Source organism: Lepidochelys olivacea (assembly GCF_965140295.1).
Source record: "Lepidochelys olivacea isolate rLepOli2 genome assembly, chromosome: 1".
Taxonomy (NCBI): Eukaryota; Metazoa; Chordata; order Testudines; family Cheloniidae; genus Lepidochelys; species Lepidochelys olivacea.
In genome coordinates this window covers 329,092,516-329,111,749 of record NC_140411.1, presented here as the reverse complement: position 1 = coordinate 329,111,749, position 19,234 = coordinate 329,092,516, and the positions used below count along the sequence as shown (strand labels likewise).

Here is a 19,234-nt window from a genome sequence, read left to right as displayed (position 1 = left end):
TTTGCCCACCAGAGGCTGCTGTGGTGCCAGAACAGCTGGCAGCATTCATGCTGCAGGCTGTTCTGATGCCATAGCAGTTTCTGGTGGGCAAAAGGCAGAATTGCAGCACTTCTTGGGCAGAATGTATTTTCTGTGGGAAAAAAATGAATTCTGCCTGTGCGCAGTGACACAGAATTCTCCCAGGAGTAATATACTGAGAAAAATGGCAGGCAAGTAGAGGATAGACAGACTGTGCATGGAAAAAATTGGAGAAAGATGGACTTGGGACTCTCAGTGATAGATAGGCTGGAGAGTGCACATTTGAGGTGGGCTGCATATGTGATATTAATTGGAAAAGAATGACAAGCAAAGAAAGCTTGGGGAGAAGATAACAACAAGAAAAGATGTGGAAGACTGAGGATATGATGGAAAGACTCTGTCAAGAGAAGTTAGAAGAAAAAAGGACTGGAACCCCAAGACCTACAAAGCCGCTATGAACTGGAAGGAATGGTGAAGATTAATGGGTACCTCCAAACATGTGTAAATGGGAAAAGGCATCAAGAAGTGAAGTGAGAAAATTTTTACCTTAGTTCTTTCAGGCCTTGAAGTATAAGGGCCTGATTCTGCCAGGTGCTGGTCAACTCCAAGATGCTGAGTGCTCTTAATTCCTGTTTAATTCAACATTTTTCAGGACTGAGCCCATAATCCTTATATTTGCAAGTTTATAGTGCAGACAGTTTGGACAGTTTAATTATTTGCAAACAACAGTCACACTGACTAAACATACTGTTAGTCTGATTAAAAAGAAAGAAAATGGCAGCATAGTATATTTGTGTACAAAAATGTTCATGGTAGATTTATGTCATTATACTTCAAAATATTTATACTGAACTAGTATTTATTATATTTATTTAGCCATTCAACGATAAAAGAACCTTATTGTTTTTGATAATTGTTCCACAAACTTACATGAAATTCACACAGCCTGTTCCTGCAGGTGGAGCAATCCAAATGAAACTGAGATTTGTCGTTGGTAGATGACTCACATGAGATGCAACCACACTGCACATAAACTGATTTCCAAACTGACGATCAGACATAATTCCTAAGAGAAAGACAGAAAGGTATGATAAAAAGCAGTATATTTCAATGACTCATTGCAATGTTTTAATAGTGTTATGTAATGTATCTACATCTACAACATTTTGCTTTCGTGAATCGATGTTGCTCCATTATCTTCACAGATTTGAACAAATTAAGGATCTGGCCCATAATCTTTAAAAGAATGCAAAAAACTCTACCAACAAATTTAACACTGTTTATAAGAGTTCTATCACTTTAAAGTCATTTGCATTTTGTTGTAACAACTTTTTATGTATTTTTGAATGTGGGTGTCTTACATAAACACCTCTTTGGAATTCACTGTAGTTCATCATTAGATAAAAGAATTGTATCACTAAAACAAAGCAACAACAGTAGCGGGCAGCAACCTTTTTTCGACTCAGATCCCTTTTGTTGTTGCTTACAAATTAGTGCACAGTTCCATTATTTTTAACACCTTTGAGCTTGCTCTCTGAAGTAACTGGAATTGTTCCCTGAAACTAAAGGCATTCTTACTCAACTGAATTACTACATCTTTAATCTTTTATACATGGTACATTAAACAGTAAATGTTTAAACTGTCCTTTATAATGTAGTTATCAAAAGCAAATACCTTGTTTCTCATTACTTGCTTCAAATATTGACCCTTCAACTCAGAAAACAGTCACATTGACTAAGCATATTGTGAGTCTGATTAAAAAGGAAAGCAAATGGCAGCAGTACATTCATGTATAAAAATGTTCATGTTAGATGTTATGTGATTATACTTCAAAATGTTCATACTGAGCTAGTATTTATTCTCAGTTCTATTTATTTCAGTTCTGATAAGAATAGATACCACTGGCTCTAGGCTTCTTTGACAAATGTTTTGAAGTACAATTCTTATGAAATGCAACTCTAGCAATTATGCTTAACCTCTTACTTGCCTAACCAACAATGACCAAGCATAGAAAATAAACAAAAATCCCCCTTGCCATTCTCCTGAGAATTCTAGATCTTCCTCAAAAGCGAACAGATGACCTTTGCAACATACCCTACTGATTCCAGCTATGTGGGACCAGAGATGGAGTGATTTTTAAAATGGGAGACCTTCGTGAAGAATACTCAGCAGCATCCTCTCTATTAAACCAAGTATCAGATGCGTAGCTGCGTTAGTCTGTATCCACAGAAACAACAAGGAGTCCGGTGGCTCCTTAAAGACTAACAGATTTATTTGGGCATAAGCTTTCGTGGGTAAAAAACCCACTTCTTCAGATCCATGCATCGGAAGAAATGGATTTTTACCCACGAAAGCTTATGCCCAAATAAATCTGTTAGTCTTTCAGGAGCCACCGGACTCCTCGTTGTTTTTATTATACCAAGGGAGCTCCAACTTGACTATCCTCAGAGATTGCAACTGTTGTTTAGAGAGAAAAGTGGTCTCTCAAGTAAATCATTTAGGGCTTTGTAGATCAAAACCAACACCTTAAAATCCACTCAGGAGGCAACAGGCAGCTAGTGCTTATCATGGACAATGACTCAGGGCGAGATACACAGCTTAATAAGTGGGCTGACAAATTCTGCACCAGCTACAAATTCCAGATAAATTCAAGGAATAAACCTGTGAACAGTAATCTAGAGGTGACACTAAGGCATGGATGATCATAGTTAAGTGTATATCCGTAACAAATAACCACAACCTTCTACCCAGAAACAGATGGTGGTGGGGGGAGAGGGTGGAGGGGAGAGAGAGGGAAATACCTTTTAGGCCATTATTGCAACATCTAGAAGCAGCAGGGAATTGACCAGGCTCCCAGATTGTGAATTTGAGTATTAAATACTCGACACACACCCCCTCAAACACAGAGGCACAGATTATCCTTGACATATCATAGATTTGCAGATACTAATACCAGAAGGCATCATTATAATCATCCAGCCTACCCATAAGTGGCACAGAATTTCACCCAGTAAATCCTAATCAGCCCTATAACTTCTGGTTGAACTAGAGCATATTTTTTAGAAAGAGACATCCAATATTGACTGCAAATGATGGAAAATCCACATACATAAATTGTTCTATTGGTTAATTATCCTCACTGTTGAAAATGTGTGCCTTATTTCCAACCTGAACGTCTGTAGCTTCAGCCTCCAGCCACTGGATTTCGTTGTGCCTTTGTCTGCTAGGTTAAAGAGCACTCTAACCAGAGCTGGATGACATTTTTGAACCAAAACTTTTTTGGCAAAAAATGAAGATTTAATGACATCAGAACATTTTACAAAATCATGTCAGTGTCACTGAATTATTTCAGTTTAAAAAACCCCCTACAAACTGCCCTTCAAATAAAACTTCTAACAAAACCAAAAATGTTTCATTTAGACATTTTCAAAACAAAACATTTTTGTCTATTTGAAAAGGCTTTTTATTTTGAAATTTTGTTTACATTTTATTTTTTTTAAATCTAAAAAAATAAACATTTAAATGAAACTTTTCATTTTGGAATGAAGAAAATATTTAAAATTGTTTATTACTTTTCAATTCACTGAAAATTTTGAAAAATCTGGTTTTGGGTTGACTCGAAAAGATCGCCAGCAAACCAAAAAATCTGTTGTTCAACCACCTCTACCCTCAGCTATCAGAAATCTTCTCCCCATGTAGGTACTTTGTATACCATCAGGTCACCTGTGACAGAAACTAAATAAATGAGCTTCTTTAGTCTTTCACTGAACAAAAGATTTTCCAGACCTCAAATTATTACTGTAGCTCTTTTCTAAGCCCTTTCCAATTTGTCAACATCCTTTTAGAGTGTTGACACCAGAACTGGACATGGTATTCCAATATGGATCTTACTAATGCTGTATACAGTGATAATAGCACCTCCCTATCTCCATCCCTGCTCATACACACAAGGACCATATTAGTTTTTAGCCACCACATGGCGCTGGCAGCTCAAATCCAGTTGGTTTACCCACAATGACCCCTAAGTCTCTTTCAGAGTCATTGCTTTCCAAAAATATAGTCTGCCATCCTGTAAGTGTGACATACCGGTAATTTCTTTGTTCCTAGAAGTAAGATCTTGCATTTGGCTATATTAAAGTGCATCTTGTTCAAGTGAGCTCAGCTTACCAAATGACCAAGATTGTACTGTAGGAGTGACCTGTCTTTATCATTGTTTATCACTCCACCAATTGTTGTGTTATGTGCAAATTTTACCGGCAACATTTTTTTTCCAGATCATTGCCAAATACATTTAACAGATCTCTGAGATCCCACTAGAAAAATCTCCATAGGATGATTTCCCATTTACAATTTATTTTTGAGATCTAACTTGGGTTTAATTCACTTCCAATCATCTTCATGAAATGAAATGGGGCTTGCTGCAGAATTCTAGCACTTTTGTGCATGCACCCACACACACACACACAACATGCACACTTTGACCCCTGAGCAATTTTCTCAGTTTTTTTTTTGAAAGTGCTAATTACACTTTTTGATAGAAAGGCTTTATGGTTTTATCCATTGTTGGAGGAGTCTTGTGCTTTTCCCCCCTCACTTAACCTCCCCCCATCCTTTCCTGTCTACATTAAATCTCTCTCACCATACTGACCTTGATAAAAGCATCTTTTAAAACAAAGGTTTCTTTGAAATCTTTATCTTTGTTATCTTTGGACTTCTTCCCCAGTAATTTAAAGTTGGAGAGGTGCCAATTACATCCTCTCAGTTTCCTAGCCCTCCTTATCCCCCGAGGCTATGTCTACACTACAGGTACTACAGTGATCCACCTGCAGTGCTGCAGACCAATGGAAGGGCTTTTCCTGTCGCTGTAGTAAATCCACCCCCCAAGTGGTGGTAGCTAGGTTGATGGAAGAAGTCTTCTGTCAACCTTGCAATGTCTATACCGAGGCTTAGGATGGCTTAAGTAAGTCACTCAGGGGTGTGAATTTTGGGGCATTGATCTCACGAATTGGGAAGAGCTGGCTGGCCATAGACTGCAATGGCCTCACATCATACATGAAGCCTCAGTCCATTTTAAAGGGAATTGCCTTGCTCTAAAGGCTGAGAAACGGCAGAGGAGGAAGGAATGCATACAGCATCCCAGCCAGCATTGTGCTTTCTCCAAGCAACCACCTGTCATATATGTAGAAAAACCTATAGAGCATGGATTGGGCTCCTCAACCATCTTAAATCTCATCAGTGACCTTTCCCCCTCTGGCAGACATCATCCTTCTATCAAGGGATAGCCAACGATGAATTTTTCACAACCCTGAGCGATGTAGCTAAGTCAACCAAAGTTTTAGATTTAGACCCTACCTTAGTGGACAGTCTTAGAGCCTAGATGTTAAACTGTGAGAGACATTTTCCCTGACTACATAGCCACTTCAAAGAAAGTCTGGTTGGCAGTTTTGAACTTGTCTCTTGTTCTTTCTAACAATTACGCTACTGATGAGATATCCAGGCTGTTACAGCTTTCTGCATATGCTTGCTCTTATACATTTGTGGTTACATTTCATTAAAAGCACCTGGCCCTTGTGTGGAGTTTTTCCTTTCTTCTCCATATATGTATTTAATATGTGAATCTGAAATCGACCGCCAGGGTAATTCAATCTTTAATTAAAACAAGATCTGTGCCACAAAAGAAGTATTCTTTTCCATTGGCATTAGGCTTAACTCAATTCCAGCTTCAGCCCCTGGACTCAGTTTGAATCCGTACTGGCAGAGTGCTACGAGCGCACTGAGAGGGCCACATCCCCTCGGGGTGGCTGCATTGTGCACATACCACTACTTGCCTCCAGCCCGGGGGTGGGAGTCCGTGCCTCTGACCCATTCCCACACCCTTTGAGTCAACTCCTGTTCTCATGAAGTCCCTGTTAAAAATCCCCACTAACTTCAGTGGTGCAGGATTGGGTCCTTAGAGTTGGTGTTCGGGAGGTGGTAGCACACATGCACAGAGATCCCGCACAGTTGGAAGTGGAACAGCTCTCCCCTGGCTGACTGGCAGTAAGCTGTAGACCGCTGGTTCTCAATCTTTTGTATTGGTGACCCCTTTCACACAGCAAACCTATGAGTGTGACTCCCCTTAGAAATTAAAAACATTTTTTTATATTTAACACTATTATACACGCTGGAGGCAAAGCTGGGTTTGGGCATGGAGGCTGACAGCTCCTGACCCCCCCATATAACAAACTTGCAACTCCCGAGGGGGAGGGGTCACAAAACCCAGTTTGAGAACCCCTGCTATAGACTTTAAATGGATCAATTAAAAGAGTAATAGCACTCAGAGTAGAGACGGACAGAAACCCCACTCCCTTTGAAAGCCAAACAGAAAGTGGGAGAAGATGAAGATCTACCACCGCACATCCTTTAACGAGTTGGGGAGGAGTAGCAGTTTGGGGAACCTGCTCCTGTCCCATCTTTTCTTCTGTAGCCGCTTCCTGAGGGTTACTGACATCCCTGAGCTTTGGGCACTTGACCGTCAGAAAAAGCATATAATACACCAAGCACACACAACATCCTCAGAGTTTATTTTTATGCTTTTTAAAAGGAACCACTTTGCAGTGACTTGGAAAAATTCTTAACAATGAAAAAGCAACTCATTCAATTTTTCCACAGAAAATTTTTATTCATTCTTTAGCATTTCTACTACTTTCTATAAATCTCCAATTCTATTTACTTACAGTATCTGTACTCCCTGGGATTAACTCCATTAGGGAGGTTGGCATCCTCAGAACATTTAAAAAAAAACCCAGTATGTTGCAAATTTAGCAAAATATAAACCCCCTTCCTCAAATGTCTTACTGTAGCTTAACAACAAATCACTGTGGTGAAAATAATGAACATGGGGTGGAAAGGATTAGAAAAAATATTTTAAAAATTCATGAAAATAAAGGCACAGTGAATATTTCCCACTTGCCTCCAATGTTCTTGTGTTCCTCTGCTATGAAAAGCAACAGCATTTCACCTCCTGATGGGAAACCCTCTTCCCAAACAGAATGCTGGCTCAGTGAGTGAAAATAAACAAGCACAAATATAAAGGAGGCTTCCACTGCAAACAATAAATTAGAAATAAAAATAACTAATTATACAACAGTTCTCAAAAAACAGTGAATGGCTGTCTCATAAATATAAAGGGAAGGGTAAACCCCTTTAAAATCCCTCCTGGCCAGAGGAAAAATTCTCTCACCTGTAAAGGGTTAAGAAGCTAAAGGTAACCTCGCTGGCATCTGACCAAAATGACCAACGAGGAGACAAGATACTTTCAAAAGCTGGGAGGAGGAGGTCTGTGTCTGTCTGTATGATGCTTTGGCTGGGGACAGAACAGGAATGGAGTCTTAGAATTTAGTAAGTAATCTAGCTAGGTATGTGTTAGATTATGATTTCTTTAAATGGCTGAGAAAATAGCTGTGCTGAATAGAATGAATATTCCTGTCTGTGTGTCTTTTTTGTAACTTAAGGTTTTGCCTAGAGGGATTCTCTATGTTTTGAATCTAATTACCCTGTAAGGTATCTACCATCCTGATTTTACAGAGGTGATTCCTTTACTTCTATTAAAAGTCTTCTTGTAAGAAAACTGAATGCTTTTTCACTGTTCTAAGATCCAAGGGTTTGGGTCTGTGGTTACCTATGCAAATTGGTGAGGATTTTTACCAAACCTTCCCCAGGAAGTGGGGTGCAAGGGTTGGGAGGATTTTGGGGGGAAAGACCTGTCCAAATTATGTTTCCCAGTAAACCCAGATAAAGTTTGGTGGTGGCAGTGGCAATCCAAGAGTAAAATATTTTTGTACCTTGTGGAAGTTTTAACCTAAGCTGGTAAAAGTAAGCTTAGGAGGTTTTCATGCAGGTCCCCCCATCTGTACCCAAGAGTTCAGAGTGGGGAAGGAACCTTGACAGGCTGTATGCATCCCACAAACAGCTTCTGACACAAAACAGTCCTTATTTTAAGGCTGTGGGGTTCCTGGTCCTAGGACAGTCAGTCTGAAGGGACCGCCTGGAACTGCAGACCTTTGTAAGCCAGTCCCAGGACTTCCAGGCTCCAGCATCATGACAAAGAGAGTATGAATCCAGCAGGGAGTCCTGGGGCTGGCTTGGCCCCTGCCATGAAGCGGGTAGCCTAGCAGCCCATTAAGCCCCGGTTTCAGTCAGGTCTCCACAGACTGGCAGGCTTTGTGCCACAAGACTGGGAGCTTAACAGCAGTGGCATAAAAAGGCCCCTAAGGGCCCTGGTACAATAGGTTGGGGTCCTCCCCCATCCAGCCTCCTTATCCTCCACTCCCCAGGGCTGGGGACCTGCACGCAATTTTCCCTGGCAACCTTCCTTGGGAGCCACTCAGCTCAACCACAGTGGCACCCAGACACCCCCTACCTGCCTGGCTTCCCACACTCTCTACCCCTGACCTGGCTCACTGACCAGCCCCCAGCATCCATCACAAACCCCAGTGCACCTCCTTCCAAAACCTTTCTGGATGAGCTCCTCACTGCTGAAGTAGTGGCTGGAGGGCAAGAGGTGGTGGTGGCCAGGACAGGGGCCAACAGCTATCTGGCCAGCAGAGCACACAGGGCCCAAAGCACCAGCAGTGGCCAGGAGCAGCCCCAAGCGATTGTTTTGCCAAAGTGAGTGTTTTGTCAAAACATTTAGCTCCAACGATTTGCCATTTTCCGATATAACTTGGTGAACATTTCCAACCTGCTCTATATAGCGTTCTAATAGCAACAGGAGAGGGAAGGCAGGAAGTGGGGGCATGGATCCTTATCTCTTGAGTGACCCACATGGAGAAGGATGCTGCACTCTATAAAGGAGAATAGCCCTTGGGTCCTGAGGAGTTTGGGGAGTACCTAAAGAACACTAAAGAGCCCACAGAGATTCACATGCACTCCTACCATAATTTACAAAGTCATAGGAAAGTCTTTGTATTAGTCATGAGTCATATGTGTATACTATGTAACATTGATCAATTGGAAATAAAGTTCTAAAAAGCAAATTTTTTAAAAAATATTTCTTTTGCACAGCTAGATTCATGGCATACTCCCCAAACATTTTGAAGATTAAATCAAAATTCTAATTGCATTTTATATGCTACATCAGGTAGCAGAAAGCTTAGAACTTGGTTTTTATTTAAACCAAATATGACAATGAATGAAAAGGTTAATATTAGATAAGAATGTAAAATGAAAAACCCTAGGTGTTCTTGTTACTTCTGAGCTGGGAACCTTGGGCATCAGGTATATGTGCTCCTTCTCAATGACATATTTCGGAGTGACAGCCAAAGGCACAAAAATGAAAAATTCTATAAAATATCAAAAAATGACGCTGTACATGTCTTGCTCTTCAAAATCTCTCCTAGCTCTTTTGGAAATTATTTATTGAAAGTCAGACTCTGTAGATTTAAATGTACACACAAAGTGCATAGAAACAGTATTTATTGCAAAATGTGTCTTTTCATTGAATACGATCTCTGTTTATCTATGATGGAAGAAGTAATGTTTTATTTCCATTTTATTACTGCAATTGAAGAATATTTCAGACCATTACCTTAGATCATTATCAACCATTTTTCATGATTCAGAAACCTTTGCTTTATAATTCTGTAAGGCAGTAGGAAGGAAATTAAAATTCTTCCTGAGTAATTTTTTGTTACATAAATATGCATTTTAAAAAAGAATGTAAGAATTCTGTGCTAATAAGGTTCTCACTAAAAGGGCTGCTGTGTGTAAGGAAACTTTTAGTTGCCTTTTTTTAAAAAAAACTATTAAACTATAAAAACTATTTTTTAAAAAAAACTACATCCAAATACAAAGTAAGGGCCTCCTGCAATCCTTACTCATGTGACTACTCTCATTAAAATAAATGGAACTACTCACTTAAGTGCTACTCAGAGTGAATAAGGGTTATGGGATCCGGACCTAAGTGAACTGAACACTCAAACCTAAAATATATTGCTGCTGATTGATTTTTTTCTGGATGGTTACATGCTGCTTCATGGGAAACACACATATCTAGTTTGATAGAATGTAACAGACTTCTAAAGCACTTCCTGGTTCTTGCAATCAGCTAAGGGTCAGCATGATTTTATAAATTATTGAATATTATGAAAAAAGAATAGCCTAGCAATTCTGGCAGATGCAGTCTTCTACCCATCAATATACAAGCTTTACAGTGAAACCTTAGGATTATTTTACTGTTATTATTACTCCTCCATTATTAAACAATAAAGCCTTTCAGTGCTTGTGGTGATGTGAAAAATATTGCCCATAAGCTAACATGAATTTTGTGAAAGAGGTGAATAAATGGACAACAGTTTAACTGATTCTGTAAGTAAAACCTTTAACTATTCTGTTATCCAGAAACAAACCAGGGCCTAAGATAGAGTCAATGAATCCACTATAGGTGAATCATTACATCTGTGTGAATCAGGTTGCAGGACTTTTAATATCTACTTTATAATCTTTTATTGGATATAAAATTATAAACATTATCTTAATATACATAAAAACAATAATTTATTAGGAGTTCAACTCCCGATCCATTACATATTTGGGATTCAGACATGAACTAGAGTGAGCCAGATTGTGAATACACTTACAAATGTAGTGCTTTATGACCATGCACACTGACTACAGTAGTAAGCAATTTGCTTGGAAGGGTTTGCAAGAATGAGCCCATAATATACAGATTTAACAAATTTATTCTGAAACATTGAAAATTCTGCTTAATCTCTTTTTTAATCTCCTGCTTTTAAAGGACTGTTAAAAACTTACTCAGAGGCCTATTGTCAGAATCTGCTTGGGGGTACATTTTCATTTCACAGATTTATGAATAGAAGTCCCAATAAACTTAACAGAAGTTACACATTTAGAAATTCCAGTGCACAGGGAGGTGAATCTACCCTCTACTCTGCATAATTCCCCAAAACACTGAATGAGATCCCTTGTGTAATTTGTGATGTCTGTGTGAGTTGAAGGACAGGTTTGTGGGGATGCTGATACACAATGTACTGGCAGTTTAAGTGTGTTCACTGTCACTGAGGTGAGAGAATGATTTACAGCTGATGTGTAAGTGCTCCTTAGAGAACAATATGACATAAAATGCTCTAAGGCAAATGGATTTAACAACAGTAAACAGGAACCAGGAGTTAATATAAATAGAAAATGTTAATAAGCTATCTTACTACTGAAGTCATAAAAGAGAAAATTCACTTTTCAAAGACTTCCACAGGCCCCTTCACCACAGCTGCCAACTTTCACGTGGTAAATAAGCACCTTGGACTATCACAATAAGCCAAAATTCAAGCTAATCCCATTTCAAAACAAGGCCAAAACAAGCCAAGCCCTAAGAACCCCAACACTTTATGTGACTACATCCCTCCGGTGTGTAGTCTGGGACTGTGGAGGGCCCGCTGCGTACCCCTGACTCTCTCCCCACTTTGCCCCTGGTTGCCCCCCCTTATCCCTGCTTGCCAGGACCTGATAAAAAAAAGCAACAAGCTACAACAAGCAACAAGCTACAAGTCAAAAACTACCCAACAAGCAACTCACAAGCCAATTAAGCCAAAAACAAGCCCAATTTCTGCGTTTTTTTCATGGGTTTGGCATATCTGCCCTTCACCCACTTTCTATTTTTAAATGCATCCTTACTCTCTTTAGCATACCAGCTTTCTAATGCTGTCTTTTACTATATCTTTTGCTCATAAAAATCTGTTAGACGGACACCTTCATTCTGCACTGCTGGCTTCACAGGTCTTACTTAGCGGGGTATACTCTTTTGGAAAAATGGCTGTTTTATATTATATCTCTGGTTTATATTAATTTCTCCATTTATATAATTATGGTAACTGGATCCTAAGCCCTTCATCAGTGTGAACAGCTTTTGTGCAATTTTCTCAAAACTTTGCATTAGCCTAAATCTTTTCATTTTGTAAGTTTTAAAGCTTCTCCTAGAAGCTCAAATATCAGACATACTATTTGGTAGTTTTTGTGTCCGTGACAAGTTTGACAAAGAACCTCTATACTGTCAGAGGCTCCAGAAGTAGCCCCATTGAAGATAATATACCCACTCACATGAGTAAAGATTACTAATGTTTGAGATCTACAGGTGAAACAAGCTGTATAAGAGATAGTTATTATTATAAATGTAAGTATTTGCTGGATCAGGACTACTAATAGCAGTAAATGAATTCTGGTTTTGTCTAACTTATCCTCTGAACCTTCAAATATGTTACAGATACATCAAGGTTAGTTCACCACTTCTATAAGATTATTCTCAGAGACGAAGGATTTAGCATGATATAGCATAAGGCATACTGAAAAGGAGGAGTTTACACAGCAGTTCACGTCAATTCAGTTGAAAGATGGACACTGGTATAGTTTAATAATGAAGATGATATTTTTCCTCTTGTGAAAAAAGGGAAAATACATAAAAGTTCCCAAACATCTATAAAATTGAAATTAAAATCCAAAAGAAAACCTGTTGAATCAGCACCACTCTTGGCTGCAAACGGCCAGATTCTCAGTGAGGGGAAATTGTTATGCTGTTTTACTCTAGCTGTGAATCTGGTCCCATGTATTTAAGACAAAGGGGGAGAAGATGCGGGGAGGAGTGGAGTGAAAATATGTATTGGTTGGTTCAATGGAGCAACTTCTATTCAAACTGACAGTTTTCAGGAGTTCTCTTGTAGTTCACATGAACTACTGTAGATGAGTACAGATCAGAACGCAGTGTGAAAGTGCCATAATTACTCTGCTTTAATAAGCCTAAAATATATTGTTGGTTTTTTCCCATCTGTAAATGAGAACCTATAAAACTCACAGTTTATGTAGTAATTTTCTGCTCTGATCAACAAATTTTCTAATGCTCAGGCAGTACAGTGGGAGCAGAAACCTCCCTCAAATCTGTAGGGGTATGTCTACACTGCAATTAAAAACCTGTGGCTGGTGCCAGCTGACGGGCTCGGGCTAAGGGGCTGTTAAATTGCGACACAGATGTTCAGGCTTAAGCTGGACCCTAGGCTCTAGGACACCCAGTCACGTGTGTCTAATTGCAGTGTAGATACATCCTCTCTGACTTCTACACCTGGGCAGAAGATGTGGGAGGGCCAAAGGAGGAGTGGCCAGAGTTCAGTGCATTCTGGTTACCCACAGCTGGAATGCTGACATTTTTATTAGCTTTGCACTGTATTACTTTTACTAATCAATAATGCATCAGATATTTGTTAGTATTTAAATTAGCAGTTTACTGGAGGAAACAGTGTTTGAATACTGGTAATGCATATTGAGGTACTTATCAGATTGACCACAGACCATTGAAAATAGAACAGTAAACACTAAGGATAAAACCCACAGAATAGGACACTTCCTGCCCCCTCACTTGAAAGTAATAACAAAAATCTTCACACCAAAGGAAGCAAAAATAAACAAAACCCAGCAGGAAAACAATCAAACCCTCCCCATTCCACAGCACTGCTGATAACATTCTCATTAGTAAGGAATACCATATATATCTGCTATAATGTCCTTCTGGCTGTATTATCTATATTAATGGACATTTACTACAAACAGAAAACCTTAGTATTATGCTGCTATTTCCATCCAGCATAGCACACAATCAGTTAAGGAAAACAAGAGGGCAGAAAATAAAGTCATGCTGCATTTCATACCTCTGCTAGAAACATATTAAGACTTAATATCAGCAATCCCAAATATGCAAAAGCAATTCCAGATCAGATATGGGAAGGGAAAATAAAATAAAACTCTCAGGAACAGACATCCTTTTGTAAATGATCATACAGTATAGGCAGTCATTTAAAAAGAAGCCCATTGTTAATGGAAAGCTTTGTGCTCCAAAGCGCACTTTATGACTGAATCTTAAGAATTAGACTTGGTGGGCTAGGTCCATCCCATGGCCAACATGTTTAGGATTTTTAGGCATTATATTTGAGTGTTTCATCCAAACTACTTTTAAATTCTTCTAGCTATGGGTTTTCAAACATATCCCACCTCCCAGTTATGAGGGTGTCACACTTAACAGAGCTAGCTACACCTCCATCCCCTTGATGGTCTCTCTGAGTGCACCCCCACAAGTGTCAGACCTCATGCCTTTTCCTCTTCTGGGGTGGAATGCTTCAGCTGTAGTGCCCTGTATATCAACCATGCTTACTCATGCCGTTCTTCTCTTCGGAAGTCTGACCAGTGGTGGATATAGTGATCAAAAAGCCTGGAATTTCTTGTCTCTTAACAACCTTCAACTGGCTTATCTTGAACCATTCTTATCCCTTCCTGATTGTTTTTTCCTAAAGCTTCTATTAAACTAAACCAATATATTCACACAGTAAACATCCCAATAGCAAGGTCAACATACAATAGTCATAAATTATTGCAGAATACATCTAGTTCCATCACTGAGAGGATGGATCTTTCTTCCTCATCCTTATTGTAAGAAGGGATAAAGCCTGAGGGAACAAACCTTTGCGATAGTGAGCCATCAGAACTCACTGACCTATACTCTTCTAAAGATGAGGCACAGCTAGGTTACTACTGATCAGTGCATATGAGATGGCAGCTCACCCCACAGCTGCATCTAAAAAGTCAGGCCTCTCCCATAAACTAGAGAGCCCCAGGAATTTGGGGACTTTTGGTTATGGGTTCCCAAAACTACAGTAAAAATGGACTATATCAGAAGTAATTATTTGTATGAAGGACCAAGTTGCATGGTCAGGCAGTAGAACAGAAATGGGTAAAAAAAAAAAAAGAGCATTTAGAAACTAGCTAGTTCTGAGTAAATTTAGAATTAATAAAGAATTAAACGATGAATAAAGAATTAAAGGAGGGGGATATAATGAATGCAAATCAACACGGGTTTATGAAAAACAGATCCTCTCAAACTAACTTAATTTTTTTATGAGATTACAAATTTGGATGATAAAGATAATCGTGTTGACATAATATATTTAGACTTCTGTAAGGTGTTTAACTTGGTATCACACAACTTTTTCACTAAAAATCTAGAACGATATAAAATTAACATGGCACACATTAAATGGATTAAAACTAGCTAACTGATAGGTCTCCAAAGGTAATTGTAAACACAGAATTGTCTTCAAGCGGGCGTGTTTCCAGTGGGGTCCAGTGGATCGGCTCTTGGCCCTATGCTATTTAACATTTTTATTAATGACCTGGAAGAAAATATAAAACCATCACTGGTAAAGTTACAGATGACACAACATTTTGTGGAGTGGCAAACAGCGAAGAGGACAGGTCACTGACTCAGAGCAATCTGGATCGCTTAGTAAACTGGGCAAAAGCAAACTGTGTGTGTTTTAATATGGTTAAATATAAACATATACATCTAGGAACAATGTATGAAGGCCATATTTACAGGATGGGGGACTTCATTCTGGGGAGCACAGAAAACTAAAAAGGTAGGTTTCCAATATTCACTGAAGCAGAATGACACATATTTTACTTTTAAGTATTTTCTGTTAATTATGGACAAGGCACGTGTCCTGTGACTGGATAGTTTTCACAGTTTACAGCTAAAGTAGATTGTCAATCATGTTTAAGACTGGTTTCAGAGTAGCAGTCATGTTAGTCTGTATTCGTAAAAAGAAAAGGAGTACTTGTGGCGCCTTAGAGACAAACAAATTTATTAGAGCATAAGTTTTGTGAGCTACAGCTCACTTCATTGGATATGTATGTGGATGTGTATTCCACTGTATGCATCCAATGAAGTGAGCTGTAGCTCATGAAAGCTTATGCTCTAATAAATTTGTTAGTCTCTAAGGTGCCACAAGTACTCCTTTTCTTTTTATGTTTAAGACTGTATAACATCAGCTCCTAATTTAATGTCTTTATAGACCAAAGGGATTTCATGTCTATTGACCTAATTTGATGCTAGCAATTCATCAATTGTTATTTGGTGCTGTACAAAATATGATGTTACCTATACCTAAATTACTGTTTATGAGACCTTCATGAATTTCTTGTCTTTACTTTGTATTTTATCTCAGAGTTGTCATAATCTATTTTGAAAGCATTTGTGGAATTACTTTTGTCTCTTTATCTGATTGAAACATTTTGTAATACTAGAGTACACAACTGGCTGGGATGATTTAGTTGGAGATTGGTCTTGCTTTGAGCAGGGGGTTGGACTAGATGACCTCCTGAGGTCCCTTCCAACCCTGATATTCTATGATTCTATGAACCAGCACTGAAGGCTTTCACTGGCAATATGCCAGATGCTCAAAGGCGGCACCTATTTTCAAATATTTGGAGATAAATGCCAACAATTATATTTTACACAGCACCATAAGGGTAGACAGAACTTTACAAAACACATATAAAATCAAAATATATTTTGAGAGCAGTAGCAAAAAGAGTAACAATGGAAAGACTGAATTGCATGGTAGGAAATGTCAAAATTAATACTAACATCTGAATACTTATCTTTGCAACCTTAATGTTCCTTAATATAGTTTAAAATATGTAAATTCCTAGGTTTTGTTAAAAAGGCAAACTGAAAAGAAAATAATATCTGGCATGTGCAACCATGTTGACCCCTATGCATGGGTCATAAGCAGGGTTTTAACCCAGGAATTCGCAAGTCACAGACTTCTACCACTTGAGCTAAAATAGTAATTGGTGGCAGCAGTAGACTGTTATTCTCTGTGTGGTCCAGCTGCTAGGGGAGGATGCAACACACACTTTGCCAGTGGCTTACACAACTATTTACTACACAGCACTGGAATGTTGAGAATCATGTTTCATGGGCTGTGACAGGAAAGTGTTGTCTAGTGGGTAGGACAGCCAAACACTAAGATTTTGTACATGCATTCACAGAGGTAACATGACTGAGTGGATGAGATTTGTTATATTAAAGATTTATTCCCTGCTCTGCTAGTGGAAGATCTTGTGCAACCTCTCAGTTATCCCATTTGTAAAATGGAGCAAACTATACTTGGTTGCCTCCAAATGTAGGAGCCTTGCTCAGAAATAAGGACAGTGAAGTGCACAAAATTAACAGCAGTCAGGACAAGAGGAGGGGCAAGAACACACAGTCTCCTCTCATTTCCCAAGAGAGTACACCTTTTCCTAGGCCAAGGGGTTGGGAGTTTTTCCCCACAGGCTGGAGATCTAGCTCTGTGCCTGTTATGTAAGATACTCAGTAGGAACTGGGAGCATGCTCTGTGCAGTTGGCATGTAAAAGCTCCATGAGGCTGGAGTACACTCATTACAGATGGAATGCTCAGAGAATTTAACAGCTAGCCTAAAACAAGTTCCACTGAACATGTGTAAATGGCAATTTTCAGAGATTCGTAACAGACATATCTCGGTGGGTTTTCATGAGGACAGCAAAAGACATCTCCCAAACCCTAGAACTATCCCTCAAATTTCAAATCTCTGCTTCTCAAACAGATGATTGGTGCGTGGGGGAGGGGGGTGGATTAATTTCAGCTTGAGCAGTTCGAGTTAGGTAACGTTATAAGCAACTGAAAACAGGTTTTATAACAGAAAGTGTTAGGCAAACTAAACTACCAGCTCTCCTAGCTGTTGCTACCAGCCTCACTTTTAACAACGGGGACTTCAAATAAAACTGATGTAAAACTATCAAAACAAACAATTTCGATAAGTTTCCCACATGAAACTTGGAACAAAGTGGATCTGAAAATTCCTGGTCAATCAGTTGTCTCTGAACTTTGGCCTCAGCTTCTTTGGGTTTTGCTGAAAACAGGTCTGCAAACAACCTGAACTTTGTCCAACTGATCAACTTAATAGGATACTTTTAATGCTCCTATTTCTTCACCATTTGTTGGCAAACCAGAAACCTATCCATGTCACTCCACATAAACTATCCATATTGTTGCCAATTTTCTCCTTCACAAAACCAGACACCCTTGCCCTGCCCCTGCCCTATCACTCCTGAAAGGCCCCACCCCTTCTCAGAGTTCCCACCCCCTCCTCACTCCATTCCCCCTCCCTCTGTCGCTCACACTCCCCATTCTCCCTCACTCAGTTATTTTCACCAGGCTGGCTCAGGGGAACAGGGGTGCAGGCTCTCCAGGCTGGGACAGAGGGATTCAGAGAGTGGGAGGGGGATCATGACTGGGATAGGGGGTTGGAGTGGGGGGGGCGGGGATGAGGGCTCCGGCTGGGGGTGCGGGCTCTGGGGATGAGGGATTTGGGGTACAGGAGGGGGCTCTGGGCTGGGTTATGGGAGGGGGCCAGGGGTACAGGCTCAGTGCGGCACTTACCTCAAGCAGCTCCTGGAAGCAGTGGCATGTCCCCACTCTGGCTCCTACACGGAGGCATGGCCAGGCCTGTCCGCAGGTGCCGCCTCCACAGCTCCCATTGGCCACAGTTCCCAGCAAATGGGAGCTGTGGAGCCAGCACTTGTGGTGGGGGCAGCATGTGGAGCCCCCGGGCTGCCCCTACACATAAGAGCCAGAGGGGGGACAAGTCGCTGCTTCCGGGAGCTGCACGGAGCTGGGCAGGCAGGGAGCCTGCCTTAGCCCCGCTGCACTGCCAGCCAGACTTTTAACGGCCCAGTCAGCAGTTCCTTTTCGACCGGGCATTCCATTCGAAAACCACATACTGGCAACCCTAGCTGTCCATGAATAAATTTCAGCTTTCTTTGGAGGACTGTTACCTTGCAAGAAGAATATCTTAACTGATGGATTCTAGTTCTGAAGCTGTGATTTGGATCATTTCATTGTGTGGCGATGTCCATCAGAAATGCAAGATCACTGAGCCTCTTTTAGTCTTCAGCTATACCAACTGATCAATGCTTTTCAGTTAGAAGGGGCTTACTTGTGTCTTGTCTACACACACAACGTTGTACCACTACAACTGCTAAAGCAGTACAACCCCCCAAGCATGGACATAGTTATACGGCCATAAAGACGCTTTATACCTATATCGCTATCACAGAACAGGAAGAGGGATAAGTTATACCAGTATAAGGCACTTTTACGTTCATATAACTGCATCCACATGAAATTGTACCAATATAGCTATTTTCACAAGTCAAAATAGTTAATACCAGTACAAAAACTGTGTGGATCAGATCTTGGAAGTTCATCAAATCTTACACAACCTTTGATCTGCTGAGCCACCAAACCTTACAGCCATTCAGCTGTATTCAGCTAGGATTTCCTCACACAAAGCCTTACCTAGCAGTGGTTCTGGCCA

At 40.0% G+C, this 19,234-nt stretch overlaps 1 protein-coding gene across 1 annotated transcript in view; it reads right to left on the bottom strand.

The window, feature by feature from the left end:
- Nucleotides 1-19,234, bottom strand: part of RELN (reelin) — a 451,858-nt gene that overhangs the window by 331,082 nt on the left and 101,542 nt on the right. Inside the window, exon 3 of the mRNA XM_084611658.1 lies at nt 949-1,084. Coding sequence (XP_084467784.1) covers nt 949-1,084 — 136 coding nt within the window. The remainder of the gene's footprint in view (nt 1-948; nt 1,085-19,234) is intronic.